At 39.5% G+C, this 17,843-nt stretch overlaps 1 protein-coding gene across 9 annotated transcripts in view; it reads right to left on the bottom strand.

Annotated features, from left to right (window-relative positions):
• The window catches only part of PDPK1 (3-phosphoinositide dependent protein kinase 1), a 28,246-nt gene extending 12,675 nt beyond the window's left edge, over positions 1 to 15,571 (bottom strand). For 2 of the 9 annotated variants that reach the window (XM_027667968.1, XM_027667976.1), the window contains exons 1-5: positions 15,160 to 15,264; positions 2,997 to 3,266; positions 1,866 to 1,908; positions 1,530 to 1,667; positions 219 to 363 (exon numbers count right to left, since the gene is read on the bottom strand). In XM_027667968.1, the coding sequence (XP_027523769.1) occupies positions 219 to 363; positions 1,530 to 1,667; positions 1,866 to 1,908; positions 2,997 to 3,266; positions 15,160 to 15,249 (686 nt within the window). In that variant the 5' untranslated portion in view covers positions 15,250 to 15,264. The other 7 variants (XM_027667975.1, XM_027667969.1, XM_027667973.1 and 4 more) reach the window with 7 other exon arrangements.
• Positions 15,572 to 17,843: the final 2,272 nt, after the last annotated feature.

Here is a 17,843-nt window from a genome sequence, read left to right as displayed (position 1 = left end):
TTCTAAGGCCAAAAGGTTTTCTTACTTCTTCCTGCTACAACAGTTTGTATAACAGCAGAGACTGGCTCTCCTCCTCAAGTTTTCTACGTTTAGCTACTGATGTTAACAGTACCAGTGCTGATCAAATGCTACTATGTGCTCATTTCCACAAAATTTCACAAAGAATGTTTCTAGAAAAAAACATAATCAACTGCATGTTGGTCTCAACTTTGTATTACCTGTGAATTATTCCTTTCCCATGCAAATACTCCAGGGCTGATACAATTTCAGCAGTATAAAACCTGGTACAGGTCTCATCAAATGAACCAATTTTGCGTATATACTTTAGCAGTTCTCCGTTTTTGGCATAGCTAAGCCCAAAATCTGCATGTAAATAGTTAAGGTCTATCTCTAAGCCATTCTAAAACAAAAATCCCCACATCTCATTCCAAAGATAAGAATACTACTAAAAATACATAAACAGGAGGGAAGAAGTTGGTTAATTTTAAACTTTACACGGCAGCAGCCCAAAATAATTACTTAAATATGTTAACAACCTAGGACACAGGTCCCAATTTCTTAGCACAGCAAAGACTACGTAAAGGGGTAACTTTGTTGTTTTTTCAGATTGTGACCCATCTAATTAATTTAAATTGTATACATCATTGCCTTCAAAAAGAATTATTTACAGTAAAAACTGATATAAGTTTAAAATTGTCCCATCACCTGAGAAGTACCAGAGCAAGTGTTTCCACTACAAAGAGGCTCTGTGAGCTCTTTTAGTGTATGCTGCATGAACTCTAGGGTCTGCGAGCACTGCCAGCAGCCTCTGGGAAAACCATAACTACCTACTGACCCCACAAACAGACTGATCTATTCCTTTAGCCTTGGCACAGCCAATTGGAAGCAGAAAGTTTAGGAGGAAATTCACATCTTTAACGTTTTCTTCACAAGGAAAAAAATAAAGCCAAATGTCAACCAATGAGCTTCCAGGATGAAACTGTACTTTGCAATTACTGATAGAGAGAGCGCACGGGAAACAGAAGCCCAAACGGAAGACTCAGATTATTCTGTAAGCCCTTTTACACAAGAAAAATTTTAATAATAGCTCTAATTGCAAAAAAAAAAAAAATGGTAGTAAATATAGCTGGCTACCCCTATTAAACATAGGAATCGTGGTGTTTTACTATACATATCACAAATAAAATACTTCTTAAACACTTCTCATACACCACCCCAATTTAGTATTTTTAAATTACTTTAAACTTGGATCGTTGCAAGTCACCCTTCAACATTTACCACACGGACAATTTGTTTTGTTGCTCTCCCCCGTCCCACAAGACACCCACTCTTCTCTTTGAGGGGACCTGCTCATTCCATCTGCTTAATTTCTATTAAAAGCATGACTGCAAAAATTGCAGCACGTACATTAGGCTATTTAAAGTACCTGAAGTTATTTTCATCATTCCTGTTAGACCATGTTTCAAAGGAACCTAAACTGGGTTCCTGTTAAGAAAGCGTTACAGCAAGTTTTAAAACACAAAGGATACATAGCTTTTCATCATCCTGAAAGGTGAAGTAGAGTTTCACAAAAAAAGGGTGATCCAGACGGGACATTACATCTCTCTCTCGTGTCACATATGGCACCTTGTTCTCTTTTATGATATGACGTTTTTCTAGAATTTTAACTTAATGAAAAAAAATAGAGTGAAAATAGAATAGGTACAATCAAATGAAGTCCATCTAAGTAATTTGTTTTGGGGCTTTTTGGTCTGATAAAATTATCATAAAACCACTAATTCTGTTTTTTTCAACAGGTGTTTTGTACCAGGATTACACTGATATTATATTTTCTAATAGTTCATGTTAAAGGAGCCAATACTTACTGGCATACTCTCTAGAACTTGCCAATTCTCGAGCCAAGACAACCTGTTGCCAGAGGAGAAAAAACATACTGTAACTGGTCATTAAAGATGTACACTAACAGTAATTTTGATCTTCCAGTTGGTATTCAGAACACAACAAAATATTTAAGCATGTGTTCATATTATGCTGGCTTCAACAAGACTTCTGTGGAAATTCGGTTCAGCACAACAATGCTTGTTTTGCTAAAAGACTTACACACTTGAGAGGGAAAACAATGATTTACTTTTTTTCCAGAAGAATTCTGAAGGTTGTAACGTAAGTCACAGTAAATCGCCATATCTTCTTAAAGAGGGGATGAAAAGCCACAGGTTGAGGAATATTTATAAAAATCTAATTGTCACAGTACTTTCCTTAACATAAATGGCAAAGATTGAAAGATAAAATTTATCTGAGAGACCAAAAGTAAAAAGTCACACAGAACTTTTAACTACTCACAGTTTGTTAAGAAGATTTAAATAAGGCAATGGCAGATTTCCAATCAGTAGAAGTAAGAGACGAAATTTCAGGCAAGCAGGTTTACATTTTTAAAGAGAAGATTTTGGGGGAACACAAATTAAAGCTCATTTTCAAGAAAGAACTTTATAAAAGGCAACTTTAAAGACAATCGGAAAAGTCCCCCTTGCCTGAATGCGAGCAATAATCTTGTAACAACAAATGACTAAAGTTTTCAGGCTTTCCCATTGTAAGTTTATATCCATTTCAACACCTTGCTAGAATCTCAACTTTATACTAATTGCATAGTTCTTACAAAGACAAGCTCCCAGGCCAGTTCCAATCCTTTATACCATAAACTTTTAACATAAGCTATTATGCTATCACGATTATATTAGAAAGCAATGTTGACTGAAAATCCAAGCATGAAGACATTAGGATACAATAGAACTTTTTATGAATTTAGAAGGTGCTTGGAAAAAATCAGCACCCATATTTAGTGCAACACTATTTTAATAGTTCAGCTTAAAACCGCTATGTCCCATTCATTTATTCTTCAAGTTGTTCTTTCCAGATTTAAATCTCATCAATCTTACACACACAACAAATTTTGAAGTTTATCTAAGATATTTGGCACCTCTTATAAAAAGTAAAGTTACCGTTGAGAAAGATCCTTCACCCAGAATTTTCCCAAATTTGAAGTCATCGGGTCGTTTCTTTCGAGGCTGTGGAGGTTGTTGTCCTGTATGTTGCTGCAAGGAGCTGGAATTAGATCTTGATTCAGGTGCCGTGCTTTCCATGTTAGATCCCTGTCTGCTGCCACAGGGAGAAATGACAGATGGAGTGCTGGAATCTGCTTCATTCCTCACCATTGATGGGGATGAGCAGGAGCATAACACCACACTTGACTGGATTGGAACAGCATCATACTGAAAAGAGAAATGAAACTGTTATTCCCATACCTGGCACAACAGCACTTTAGTTCCATACAAGAATCACATAAAGTCTTCTTTGTAAGAGTTATCATTAGAAATTTCTTTAGGAGGGAATGTCAGTATTTATTTTGGCAGCTCCAATTTGTTAAACAACTCTGTTTAGGTCAGGCTGTCATACAGCCATAAGTCAAATGTCTGAATATTTAATTAATTTTTTTTCAAACTCAAAAAAATGCTCCCTAACACCAAGTTACCAAATTTCACAGTATATTCTCCTACAAATAACATGATCTTTAAACTTCTAGTTATACAATGAACACCTGTTTTACTAGTAACATTAGTTCAGAAATCCAAGTTACAATGAACTGTAAATGAACACATGAAAACTTTATTGGAGACAAAGGACACATTCTTATTTTTTTACTTGGAATTTCACTTTCTTCAGTACAATTGGGGAAGGATAAGAAGAAAAGAAATAACATACAAAAGGCAGATCAGCTGGAGGGTTTAATAATCAGCAATATCTAATACTTTTTTTTTTTGAAGAATGCTCTGGTTCATGACCTTTTAAAAAAAGGGAGATTATATTATTCAAATTGTACATATGGTCACATAAAGACAACCCAACTGCAAAACAAAGAACCAGACATTGCCCAGAAAACAGCAAGTACAAGAAACACACTCCTGAAACTGATTCATGCAATATACAAAGCAAATCATCATTTGGTACCCTTTCATTGATTTTCCCTAAATAAGACCAAGGAATCTTGTCAAGTTGCTTTCCATTCCTTTTGGTAAAACACCATTAGTCTCTCAGGACCTGCTTCAGATGTTTTACGTGAAACTGGCCAGAAAATGTAAACAATAGGAGAGCTCTGCTAAACTTCTGCTGATGACAAAAACTTAAAGGGTACCTAAACACAGGAAATATTTAAGAAAGTTAACACCATGTCTGAACGTTACTTTTTAATCTCAGTATTCTAACATACATGCAGCAGAATGAAATGATGACTTAATGAGAAACTCCTAACCTCAAAACAGATGTATTCTATAACCCTGACTAGTCTGTAACATACATCATGTTGATATCCAATTAAAAATTACTTCCGACAAAAAGAATTTTTTACCTCATGAATTTCAATTTGATTCAGAACAATTTTCTGCATTTCTGTCAGAAATCACTTTAGAAGGGAATTGGACTTGTATTTAATCATGCATAGGGCCTTAAAGCCTAGCTTCCAAATTAACAATTCCTCACTTGGCTGTGCTCTGTGCAGCAGGAAAACACTGCCTTTATTTACTGCTAATCTCGATACTATTATTATGAGAACAGCACGTACACATTAAAGTATATGTGCTGTAGATCACAGTCCCTTTCATGCCTTATATACATATATCTTAGCTGACACCTTCCCCAGACTAACTATTGCCCCCAACATTTTCACAGCCTAGATGAATCACCTCTTCTTCAGACAGCTACTCAAACAGCAGCCTGTATAAAAGATACACACTAGCTAGAATTAAAAACAAGTTGTACCCTTTCCCAGAAAGACTGACACAAGCATGACTGCTCAGCATCTGAAGCGATGCCAATATAAGAAACATCTCATTAACTGAAATACAGGAAATAAAACACACATGCACACACACTAAATATCAAGAGTTAAATGATGAACTGGCTCCAGTTATGCTATTCTAGAGCAGATGAGGATTTACACATAAATAAAGCAATAGCATTGCAGGGGGGTCTGATTAGATTCTGCAGCTAGCGAGATCAGCCTGAAAACACAAACAAGCAAGAAAAAAAATCCACCACAAAAGCACTAGAGAGCACTGAGAGAGAGAGGGGAAAAAGTGTTGGATGCAGTGTGTTTCCTTACACAGTATTTGAAACTAAGTCACAATGAATATCAAGTACTGAAAAGTCCTAAGGGAAGAGAAAGGATTGAAGGACTTTGTAGGAAGAAAAGGTTATTTCCAGCTAGTGTATAACATCGATTAGTCCCCTCACTTTCTTAAAGGAAAGTCAAGATTAAGAAAAAGAAGGCGAGGAAGATGCAATAGATTTAAAGGATCAGTTATGTAAGAAATGACAGAACTATGCAACTTGGTCTGTTATGTTGCACCTCAACATTTTTAGAAAAAGGTAACTCCTACACTTGTCTTTCCACACTCCACATATACTTCTTTAGTATTTTGTATTATTTAGCTTCTCAATTGTATTTTGAAAGACTCCAAAAAACATGTCTGCAGAGACCATACATGTCTCTACATATAGGACTTTTCACATATGCAAGAGACAGAACGGAGTCCAGCTCATCTGACCTAACCTTTTACCATCAGTCTTTTGTAAAAATCAGATTTAAGATCCTTCTTCTGCTAGATGCAGACATTTTTTAGTGAGATATGAGGTCAATCGCTGAAGAATTTTAGAACCTTCTAAACTGCATCTGCAGTTCTCAGAAGCTTGAGGATGATCTCCTTCTAGCAATTATCAACATTTCTCAGCTGGCAAGCCAGTGAAAGCATGGACCCTCATATAGTGACAACAGACTTATTGCATGTCATGGATCATCACGGACCACCCTGATTACCACTGATCTAATAATTTTATTTCTGTTTTTAAAAACTAGTCTCTAACACTACCTTCTTTCCCAAGCTGTTACGGGTGCTCTTTTTCATCTACATTCACATAGAAATTGTTTCCTTCTTAGTGCAACATACTCTGAATTTGAAAACCTTATAAGAAAGAAAATAACAAACCTGTTGAAGGTATTTGAAATCACAGATCAACAGACACATCAAAATCTTCATTAATTTTCACTAAATCATTAGAAACAGGTTTCCTTTTATTTACATGCCACAAAGTAAATTCTTTTCCCATTTTGCCTGCAGACATGAGAAATAAACTTAAAGATAAGTAAACCTGAATCAATGCAAAAAGCCCACTAGATACCACTACATTTTTCCTTTCCTCCCAGCCGCCTAAATGGACTCATACCTTTTGGCATCATTTTTGCAATTCAGCATTTTGACAACTGCACTATCACTATACCTTTTAATGTATCTAGTACCTATACACATCTGTACGCAACAAACAAATACCACACTGCTCTAAAGCAAGTACAACCACAACAACTTCATCTCTACCAGCTTTTTCCCACCACAAAATCTGCAACACCACTTTTGCTGAGACAGTTCTATCAACACTGACAGTAGAAAAAAAAATACTTGTAGAGATTGGGCTTTCTGAAACTTCCAGTATTTTTTACTTCTGTCCTAACTGATAGGATATTGAACCCTGAAGATGCCTGAGAATATCTTTCCTACCGCTGAAACTCTCCAAGAAAGATTCCATTCCTGTTAAGAAAGTCAGCATGAACAAGGTCCAGACCTCTCAGCTGTCTAATAACACTGAGTCTGACTGCTGACTGTTCCTGAATCTCAAGCTGCAGTAAGACAGACACAATCACAAAAGCTCTTTCCTCCAGATATCTATAAAGGTAATTTTTTGGAAGTAGACCTTGCTAACAGAAAGTATTATTTATACAAAGCAACATGACCTCTACACCTCACGTAGTAAGTTTGTGTTGATTACAAACAATGCTAATGAGACTGTATAAGCTAGAAGACTGGCACAACCCTCTTATGAATGTTTTTATGGTAAACTGTATTATAGGTCTACTAAATTAATGCAGATAGGCGTCCCTAAAACATTTAACTTACCATTATATAATAACTAAAATACAGAATACTGTGGAGAAGGGGGAGTATACTCAGGCTATACTATTTAACACTGGTTAAATTCGTAAACTTATAATTAAGAGTCATCCCCAAATACAGACCCCTTCCAGTTCACAGTTAGATTGACTCTCAAACCAAAAAGGTTGAAAGAAACAGAATAATTGTACAAATTTAATGACTGAGGGGAAAAAAAAAAACCCAAAAAAAAAAACCTACATACCATTAGGTAAAAAACCATGTTTCTCTTACTTAAAGCAATCTAAAGCTTTTGGTAAATTAGATAAAGAGTTAGACCTTACTTTTCTTTCTACCAAAACATTACTACAATTAAAATATGGTCCAAGTACTTAGGTATAATGATGGAACACAAGTGGAGAATGACCTTAAGCTAGTCCATACTTAAATACACAGAATTAGAAAGCATGAACTAGGAGAAGCAAGGTCTTAATGCCACTAGTAGGGTGCAAACATTAAGGAAAAAAACCAAAACAAACCAGTTTCAGGAGAAAAATCAAGACACTGAACTCCTGGGAAACAAAAAAAATCTAATCATCTGACTAGATTAAGCTCCTGAAACCTGTGTGTTTATTAAAGAATCTGAGTGTTTCAGCCATGTGGTAATACAGAACTCTGAAAATTAGGATCACCTGCAATTCAAAAGAACCCTTAGTGGATATAAGAACTATGGACTGGTGTATGTCATAAGTGCTAGACTAAAATATTATAAGAAATTCACAGACTATCATGAATATAAATCAATACAAACACGGATGCCCTATATCACCAAAGTCTGCTTAAGAAATTGCAGGATTCAGAAAGCAACATACCAACACTCTGAGATATCTATAAATTTATCTTTTCACTTACAAATGAAACTGAGTGGCTTTCAAAACAGATATGACATAATATAGTACAAGAGAGCCTCCCTGGCTGTCATAGTATTCCATCATATCTCTGTGACAGAATAGTCTTACATCTCTGCCAAACACAGCTCTTTGGTACAGGGACATCTTCCAAAATCTACGAATCTAAGACTTACTGCACAAACTAACAGATCTTGAAGTAAAAATGTGAATTCCATATATTAACCTGCATAATTAAGAAGGAATAAAAGCTTTTATTTCACATTAAGAGAAGGTAAAATTGCTTTCAGTGGACAGGTGTTTTGTAGTTTTAGAAATAAAGCTGACTTGCCACTCTTTATCAATACCGAGATTCTGCTAAAGACAGTTTAAGTTAGATAGGGTTGGCCTGAGAGGTTTTGTAAATTATTTTGACATTGTCATATAAACTAAAAGTTCTGAAATTGAAATTTATTTTGTATTGCTTGCAATTTAAACATTGACAACCTGCGGTTTTAAAGGGAAAAAATTAATAGCTGGCAGTTATACTTAATATATTCTTTTCATGGCACACTAGTGTTTCAGACAGTTGACAAAGATGCAGCAACTGCATCTGACATACATCTTGTATCTGAAAAAAAGCATCAGAAGGGGCAATTAACAGATATTACACACAGCTTTCCCACTGGCCTCCTCCCCCCTCATATCCCACAATTAAAATGTTTACCGTCTCTATGTTCACCCATACCTATTTGTGACAGTCTCCACTTCAAAGGCTAAAGTGCAACACACCCTGGGAGTTCCAGCATATTCCAAAATTAAAAAGCAACTCAGCAGGTCAGATACCAAGGCCTGAATATATGTCCTCAAACTATGCCTCTTAGTACTTAAAATGAGGATGCAGGCAAAAGCAGTGTAGTTCAGCTACAAGAAACTTAAGATACAAAGAAACACTAATTCAGAATAAGAAAATCCAACTAAAAGCCTCACCTTTCAGTGCAAAGAGCACAGTACAGGTTGCACTTCCCAATATATACCAATCCCACACAGGAGTGCTTTGCAGAAACTGTAATGACTATTGTGTGATCCCTATCAATATTTAACACCAGTTTTCCTTTCATAAATTGTGAGTACACCAGAGAGAGTGCCCTGAATGAACCCAAGCCAGAGCAACATTAGATAGTGTGCTCTCATAAACTGCAGCAAACATCAATTCTCAGACCTTACATGCTCATGTCTATTTCTGCTCTGGACTTCTGCCTAAAAACAGATTGTCAGACTTTCCCTAAGTGACCAACAGCATCCTCTTTCTGTTAACCAACTGTACGTTTGTGTGTAGAGAAACAATATACTGAATAATTTATCAAACTCCATTGCATGCCAGTTTCCATTTATATATGCTTAGAAGTCTGTCAGATAGTTTAAAGAATTTAACAATACAACTACCTGCCAACATTATTATTACCTCTAAGGAATGAAGATACTTGCCTAAAGAGAAAAAACATTCATTAAAAAGTGTCATTAGATGCTGTCACTGTCTTGTCATTATAACCTAAAATCAAACATGTAATGGATGGAACAAAACATAGATTAAACCAAGCCTCAGCAGTACTTCTGAATGCACCACAGAGCTAGTAAATTGTGGTTAACCTAACAAGTTAACCTAACCAGTTAACTTTGACACTCTAGTATATACAGCCACATTAAATTAAATTAAAATAACATAGTAATTTGGAGGTATTTACAAACATGTATTTTGCTCAGTTTCAGCTTGACAGAAGTTCAACAGGATTTCTAAGAGCAAACACTTATCTCCAAAAAAAAAAAAAGGCATTTATTAAAAACTATACTATGTTACAAAGATATTTTCCTGAGACAACAGGATGCTCTTTTCTACAGAAAAGTTCTTTGAAGATCATAATAAGCCATTTTCTTCAAATTGCAGCAGACAAGCTCTACTCCGAGTATTAATTGTAGATATTTAAAAAGCATTAACATCAAACATTAGTCTTCTCTAGCACAGTGGTTTGCATTTATGTTGCATAGAGCTGCATCAGCACTCCTTCAAACCTCATCATCAAATGGTATGCAAAGATGACTGCAGAGAACTTAGAATTTAGCTCATAACCCAACAAACTGCCCATCAATTCCACACATCTTGAAGAAACTGACCATTAGTCAGCAAAACAGTCTGAAGCCAAACAATTTGTCAAAATCTATACTTTGATCAAGGTTCATAAATGGTTACCAATTACTACATTTAAATGAACAGATTAAAATCTCATATTTCAATTATAAAAACTATTTTAACACAAATTTGTTTTGCAAAAGAATCTGAAGTCATACATCTATCTGATGTGACATTTTTCGATCTCAGAAGTTGCCACATGAAAAACTGTTGCTTAATAGACCATTTTTATGAATAAATCATGTAAATTTCAAAAGCATTCAGCTATATAAAAGGAGGATTTTTTGTTGTTTAAACAGAATGCTATGCTAACTGATTAAACAAGTCTAGGAGCCGACCCACCAAAACAACTATGCTCACCCTCATGCCCACTGTTATTTGAAGTTTCTCAAATGTTGGACGGTAAGCACTCATTGAAGCACTGCATAAAACTGTCCCCTCAAAAAATCTCTTAACAAAATATCTTCATAGAAATAACCATAATTTAAAAGACAAGAAGAGATCTTTAAAAATCATGTCTTGGTAATACATTCCACGATTAAATATTATATGAATTAGTGGAAGGGAAAAGCTTGGAACAGATAATTATTCAAAGACGCTGTTTTACCTAAAATGGCTGGCACCTTTGTGATGGTGGGAAACAGAAGTACTGTTTGTCTACTGATGTTCTTTGCTTTGTGCAGTAAATCCATAACACAGTTCATACATAAGTGAGTAATGAGGATATCAGTTTCATGTTATATCAGTAAAAATATAGCAAATAGGCTCAATGATTTGGAAGCAAAGAGAACACCTCTGCATTATGAGACTGTTTTGATTCTTCATTTAGGGAATAAAGGTATTTTATCTACAAGACTGATTTTGTTTCTATAGAAATTAATTTTTCACATACAGAGCAATGCTGATTCAAGATTTTAGTTAATGCCCTTCTCTAAATTTGACCACCTTACATACAGTGGCATTTCCTGCCACTAATTTCCAGGCTTCTAATTCCAAATTCAGGTAGGGATTAAAGCTAATTGAAAGGATTTGTAAGAACCTGCATATCAGCCAGTTACACTCTAACCTCCTCTACTGCTAGGTGAAGCACTTAAGTTCCAAGCACCTTCAGGGACAGAGATTATTTAAGGCCTCCTTTCACCACCTTGAGCCTCAAAACAAATCAGAAACAGGAAACCACAAAAATCTCCAAGTCCGCCTATGGCCCAAATAAAAAAAACTAAAGTCAGTCTATGGCCCAAATAGCTATAATGTAAACAAGCCATTGAGAATTCATCTCACATAAAACAGATCCAGGCTAGCTCACAAGAAAACAAAAGCCATCTGTGATCGCAGTAGTCTATAGATCCCAGGCTACACCAGCAGCTACTCCTGAGGCACCAGGATGTTCAGGTGCTGCACAGCAGGGATGGGGCCCACTAACACACAGAAGGACTTCCAATGCCAGGCTCCTCGCCAGCAGCTTGAGGAGGCAAAGAGAACGGTTTGGTGTGAAGAACAGAGAAGAAGCCACACGGAGGTGGCAGTATATAGATAGAGTCTATAAAGGATCCATGGCACAGTCAAAAATTGTAAATTAAATTTCTGCAGGATTACTAAAGAACCAAACACCAAATTTAATACTTTCTTTTCAGAAGAATGTGCTATGCAAGTTAATCCTTGTCATTTTTCACCATAAAGAATTATAAAGTATTTGCCAGGTGAAGTATCTACAGCTTGTTTTTTAAAGCAGAAAGCAACTCTCAAGTTCAGTATTTAGTCACACAGCAGAACAGTTATTTCCTCCAGCGTTGTTGAGTAGAATCCATAAGATGTTAAAAATAAGGTTCTAGACCAAACAGCTAACTGTGTGCAGGTTGTGTTCAGTCCTTTCAAACACTTTAGACTGTGGTAACTTTCCACAAGCTTAACTGCAAGATGTCAGAAAGGGAAGTGAGGAGGGAGAACAATCAGCTCCTTCCCCTTTTTTGCTTCTTTATTACATACACATAATCTAACTTGGCCACTTGCAAAGAAAGATTTTCTTATTTGAAATACCAGAAACAGTGATTCCTTGGCTTCACACATATTCTTCAGAAAGCTCCAATACAAGGAACTTGGAAAAGGATTTTATCTTTCAAACATACTGTAAGTTCACTTGCATATTTTCTGATGCCAGAGATGTGCTAGTTCTACAGCAATCCCTACAGTTTTTCTAGAGAAAAAATAACTATATAAAATACAAGTTTACTGTAAAAAAAAAAACAAGGGTTACTAAAATATTTCTCATCTTCATAGATCAAACTTATTTTTATTACTTTGCCAGTTTACTACATTTTTCAGTCCAACAAAGTGATTGTGCCCCTGGTTTCATGCCTTCTGTACAAAAATTCCTGCAAGAGTTTCAATAGTCAGCATCTCTTTCCAAGTTTTTCCTGCACTGCTGCTTTCCAGTTGATCTGCTTTAGGGAAGTGCAATGAGCCCAAGACTGCTGGGTGTCTTACAATGGCAAGCTACAGCAATCTAATTATTGAGTTTCAAGAGCTACAAGAAACAGGCATTACTTCTGGTACTGTAAGTAATGGATCATTAACCCAAAAAACAATTTGCTTTAAAGTAAACAGGCTACCTCCACAGTGGAATCATTGTTTAATTGAACATTGTTATTATACCCAGATTATTCCGTGGATCATCTCCTTTCTAAGAGCTACAAGCACTTCTTACATTGGAAATATGAATGTATATAAAACTGCTCTCTTAAAACTTTCAGTTTTTCAACCTTTGAGTACCTCTTCAACATCCACCTCTTTTACTATTTTCTATTCCTGCAGCCTGCTCTGGTAAGGGATTTACAGAAAAATTATCCCAATTAAAAGCCTACACATGAGTGATAAGCACTAATCATAGCTTTATGCTGAAAACTCAAGAGAAGAGAATATTAACTAGATAGGTATGTAGGGAAAACCTCTCAAGCCTATCTGGAAATTTTACAGCTACAAATAACTACAAACATAACTCTTAATATAGCCTAATCTAATTCTTAGCATAGATGCAGAACTTACTCTATTGAGAATCCAGTTACTTAAAAAGTGTAGTTCATATTAGTTCCACTAGGGAAAAAAAAAGGCAGCTAGCAGTTTTGTTTGGACAGATCCATGACTACACTAGAGGTTTTATCAAGTCAGAAACACTGGTAGAATCTAATAATTGCTAGAGCAGCTAAACATTCCAGTGAAGATGTGCTGCAAAAGAAGACATAAATTACCATACTCGCAGACTCTTCATTTTGAGAGAAAGGGCACTTCTTGATTTGACACCCAATATACTTACAATGAAGGCATTAACAGCAAAAACTAAGACCACACTGATCTCTGCAACTAAAGCAGCACTAAAATTTTTTCCCTCTTAAAAGTACAATTCCCTCCTTTTTTACCACATCTTCAGAAAATAGTAGAATGTTTTTGGAATTGTCCTCACATACAAAAATATAGAAATTAACTGGTTTGGCAGAGAATTGCTGGAATATTCCTTTCAAAGCTGCGTTCTATTCCCCTCCCTCCCATTCCATCTTATGCATTGACAATAAAATAATCACAGAACTCCATCACGCAAATCATTAACTCGATCACACAAACATTAACAGTAACTTGCTCAGAGCCTCAGAAATACCGCATTTCCCATATGTGATATCACCTGCATTAAAAAAACAGCTGAATCGAGCCAGCTCTATCTGGTGCTGCCTGTCAGTACACTCACCTGACCAGAGAAATATTAAACAAAATGGAAGAGAAGGAATTAAAGAAATTACCCTGAAAAAAACTCTTAATTTTTACAAAAATGGTTGTCAACTTTGTTCTTAATTTTCCTCCCTCTGCATGTTTCTCTTATGGGCAGGGACTTACACTGTATCTAGAAAAGGAACAGAAATGCAAGTACTTTGGAGAGAAAAACCTCAAAAGACAGGCAATAAGCAAAGGCAGAAGCACAAAGGGAAGCATACTCCTTGTTTAAAAGAGTCCAAGTAAACAGAAATAATTTCTGATGCTACGAAACAGCTATATAGAGCTCCATCAAATAGCAAAATTAATGCCTTTAATAACCAAACATTGGTTTGTTTCATAGTCCTTGATGCAGCATCTCATGAGCTCTGTAGGGTTATTCCATGCAATATTTCCATTCTTCAGTCAACAAATATGATTATGTGCAACACCCTAATGAAAAAAATCACTGAGCATGAAGAGCACAGCACAGTGAAACAGGATGTCAACAATCACCACGGCTATGCCAGTCTGCACACAGAAGAGTGCTGCAGAGTGGAGCTTGGCAGCTTGGAACTGACAGAAACAACACATGATCTAAAAGCACAGCAGCACGCACACAAGGATAAGGAACGCAGCACTGCCGGTTAAGTTACACCAACATCAGTGAAAGCTGGGGGTTATTTTTCTTTTCACGAGTGAAGGTCTACACTAAGTAAACTGTACAACCTACAGCGTGAAGATTTACCATTACCACACCTGCGTACCGGCTACAACTCCATCTTATATTAGTCAGTGTACACAAAACGTCACAGCTTTACAGTGTCAGACTAACGTAAACAACTCTGAAACGGCGTCCTACTGTGACCCTCCCGATCTTCCTCACCCGTTTGTTCCCACTACAAAAGAACTCGATTGCAGAGTAACAGCTGCCTCCCCCAGGGTAACAGCCCCGGCTCTCCCCGTGGGAGAGGGCCGGCAAAGCTCCGCCAACGGCCCGTACCCGGAACCGGCAACGGAGCTCCGCGGGAGGCCGCGGGGCGGCCCCTTCACTCTCGGCCAAGGCCTCGCCTCCTCCCGCGGAAGGACCGAGCTCGGGCGGGGAGCGGGGCCCTCACGCAAGGCCCGCGGCGACCCAGGAGCGGGGGGCGGAAGGAGGACTGGGAGCAGCAACGCCGAGACCGGCCCCGCAGAGGGCAGCGCCCGCCCGCCTTGCTCCAACGGCCGCAGGCGGCGCGCAGCCAGCGAAACTCCACCGCGCCCCGCCGCCAGCAGAGCGCCGGGCACGGGCGGCCACCGCTCACGGGCCGGTCCCGGCGCCTGGGCCTACTTATTCCGCAAGCACCCCGCGGGCCGCGGCCCCGGGCGGACTCACCAGGGAGCTGCCGGTGCAGGCCATGGCCCGCCCGGCCTGCGGGCCGCCCCCCGCGCCCGGACTCACCAGGGGGCTGCCGGTGCTGGCCATGGCCCGCCCGGCCCGGGGTCGCTCCCCGCCCGTTCCGCGCCCGGCGCTCGGCCCAGCCCGAGCCAAAGGGGCACCCGCGTCCCCCGCCCGTGACGTCACCACAACAATCCCCCCGCGGGCGGGACTTCCGCGCGCCCCGCGCGCTCACTGGAGGCCGCAGCTGCTGCTCACGCGCGGGCCGGGACAGGGCGGCCCCGGCAGCCTCCGCGCCCGAGCCGGACCGAGCATGAGCAGTTGTAGGGGTGACGCTTCGCAGGCTGCGCTAGGTGAGGGCGGAAAAGGGCGGGGCCGCCCCTCCCCGCGCGCTCACATCCGGATTCATGCCACGACGTCGAGGGAGGGGCGGGCAGTGACGTCACCGCATGGGCGGGGCCCCGGGAGCGCAGCCCGGGGCTGGGGTGCGTCACCGCGGCGGTTCCGGGGCGGGTGTTCGCTCTGGGAACTGGGGTTCCCTCCCGCGGCAGTTCCTACAGGTCCTTGTGTCCCGTGGCCCGCACGAGCCCGCGGGGCCCGTTAACGGCGCCCTGTCAGACCGTGTGCGAGCGTCGCCCCGGCCCGCGCCCGCCGGACCCAGTGGGGACCCCGCCCACCACGACTTTCGAAATCATTAGGTCCAACCCTTGATCCACTACCGCTGCAGTTCCCAGACCATGGCACTAAGTGCCACATCCAGTCTCTTTAAAAATCTCCAAGGACGGAGAATCCACTACTTCCCTGGGTAGCCCATTCCAATGTCTGACCACCTTCTCTGTAAAGAATTTCTTTCTAATGTCTAACCTAAACCTCCCCTGGCACAACTTGAGACCCAGCCCTCTTGTCTTGCTGATCTTTGCCTGGGAAAAGAGACCAACCCCCACCTGGCTCCCCCCTCCTGTCAGGGAGTTGTAGAGAGTGAGGAGGTCTCCCCGGAGCCTCCTCTTCTCCAGGCTGAACAGCCCCAGCTCCCTCAGCCTCTCCTCATAGGACTTGTGCTTGAGTCCCTTCACCAGCCTCGTTGCCCTCCTCTGGACCTGCTCCAGGGCCCAGAACTGGACACAGCACTCCAGAGGTGGCCTCACCAGTGCTGAGTCCAGGGGAAGAATCACTTCCTTGGACCTGCTGACCATACCGTTCCTGATACAGGCCAGGATGCCATTGGCCTTCTTGGTCACCTGGGCACACTGCTGGCTTATGTTCAGCTTTTTGTCAATCCAAACTCCCAGGTCCCTCTCTGTCTGGCTGCTCTCCAGCCACTCTGTCCCCAGATTAATGCTGTAACTGTGTTTGTGGCTACTGAACGCTGCTCTTCAAAGAGATCCTCCTGGTCAAAAGGCAGATTCTTTTCCATTTCATTTGCCAAAATTTTTTTCTAGACAATATCACAATGGTCCACACAGCAGATTGACCAGTTGGATTTATGTTTGTTTATGTCCATGCATATTTTTGTAAGGGTCAAAAAGTATCAGGCTTATCATAGAACTGGTACAATGTATGGATTGCACAGAGCTAAGTTTAGAGCTGTTTCAAACATTACACAACGTAGAGTTGTGAACACAAAGAAAGGAAGCAACAGAGAAGTGCAGACTTATAATAATATTACATGATAGTTCTGTCAGACTCACATGAAAATGCTGGCCACTTTGTTTTGGTTGCAGGTGATACACACAGCATGCACTTGGTAGTCCCAGGATATGAAAGGTTTCACATGCTTGACCAGAGCCCATATTATGTCTCATTACTAGATTGTAGTTCTCTGTCTTCCACTGGAAGGATACTTAGAGGCAAAACTCAGCCTTAGAATAGTTCAGAGATTCTAGAAGAATCTTTAAAAAACATAGCTTGATCCTAACAGCAGTCTCAAACATGACACACACAAAAAATGAACACAAAACCTTAAAATAAAAACACAAAGCAAAAGGACAGGGGGGAAAAGGAGTTTTATAGACTACTTTTGTAGAAAATTTGTAGTATTTCATTTTGGCTGAATAAAAATGAGGCTTTGATTGTTCCAAGGACCTAATTGTAAAGCAGAGGTATTTTGTTCTTTTTTTCTAGCGACAACAACTAACATTTATAAGTAACTCCATAAAAGCAGAAGCAGGTGAAAGCTGTTTCATCTGGAGAACTGCTGATGCTGGAATATTATTGCAGCTTTTTAACCATCAGCCTCTCATCACCTGCAGACTCAGTTGTTATAGTCTTCCTGTCCTGCCCTAATGGACACAGGCAGCATCATCTTTGACTTTTCATTTCTCTCAAGCAATTTCTGACTACATTCAATCTCTCTGTTTTCTTTTTCTTCTTTATCTCATGAAGTTTTTTGTTCTCCCTTCCATAGGCTGACCTGCTGCTCCTTACCATATCTGAATATAATCGTTCCCACTCTGATTTTGCTAATACTCCTAGTACAGAATACCTTCTTAACTGAGCAAGATTTTATGAAACTGGTTCACTTTCTGTGCACACATGTTCATAAGCAAGGGCTATCAAGATCTGAGAGATTTAAGATACAATTGATCTGACAATTTCAGAAAGCATCCCTCTGATTCTGAAGATTTGAAATTTGAGACACTACATCAAACCACACCATGGGGTCTAAAAGTTGAGGATTGTCA

The sequence above is a fragment of the Corapipo altera genome, unplaced genomic scaffold (genome assembly GCF_003945725.1).
Source record: "Corapipo altera isolate COAL_440 unplaced genomic scaffold, ASM394572v1 104b, whole genome shotgun sequence".
NCBI classification, from domain to species: domain Eukaryota; kingdom Metazoa; phylum Chordata; class Aves; order Passeriformes; family Pipridae; genus Corapipo; species Corapipo altera.
The sequence above is the reverse complement of the archived record's forward strand: the minus strand, read 5'-3'. Positions and strand labels throughout refer to the sequence as shown.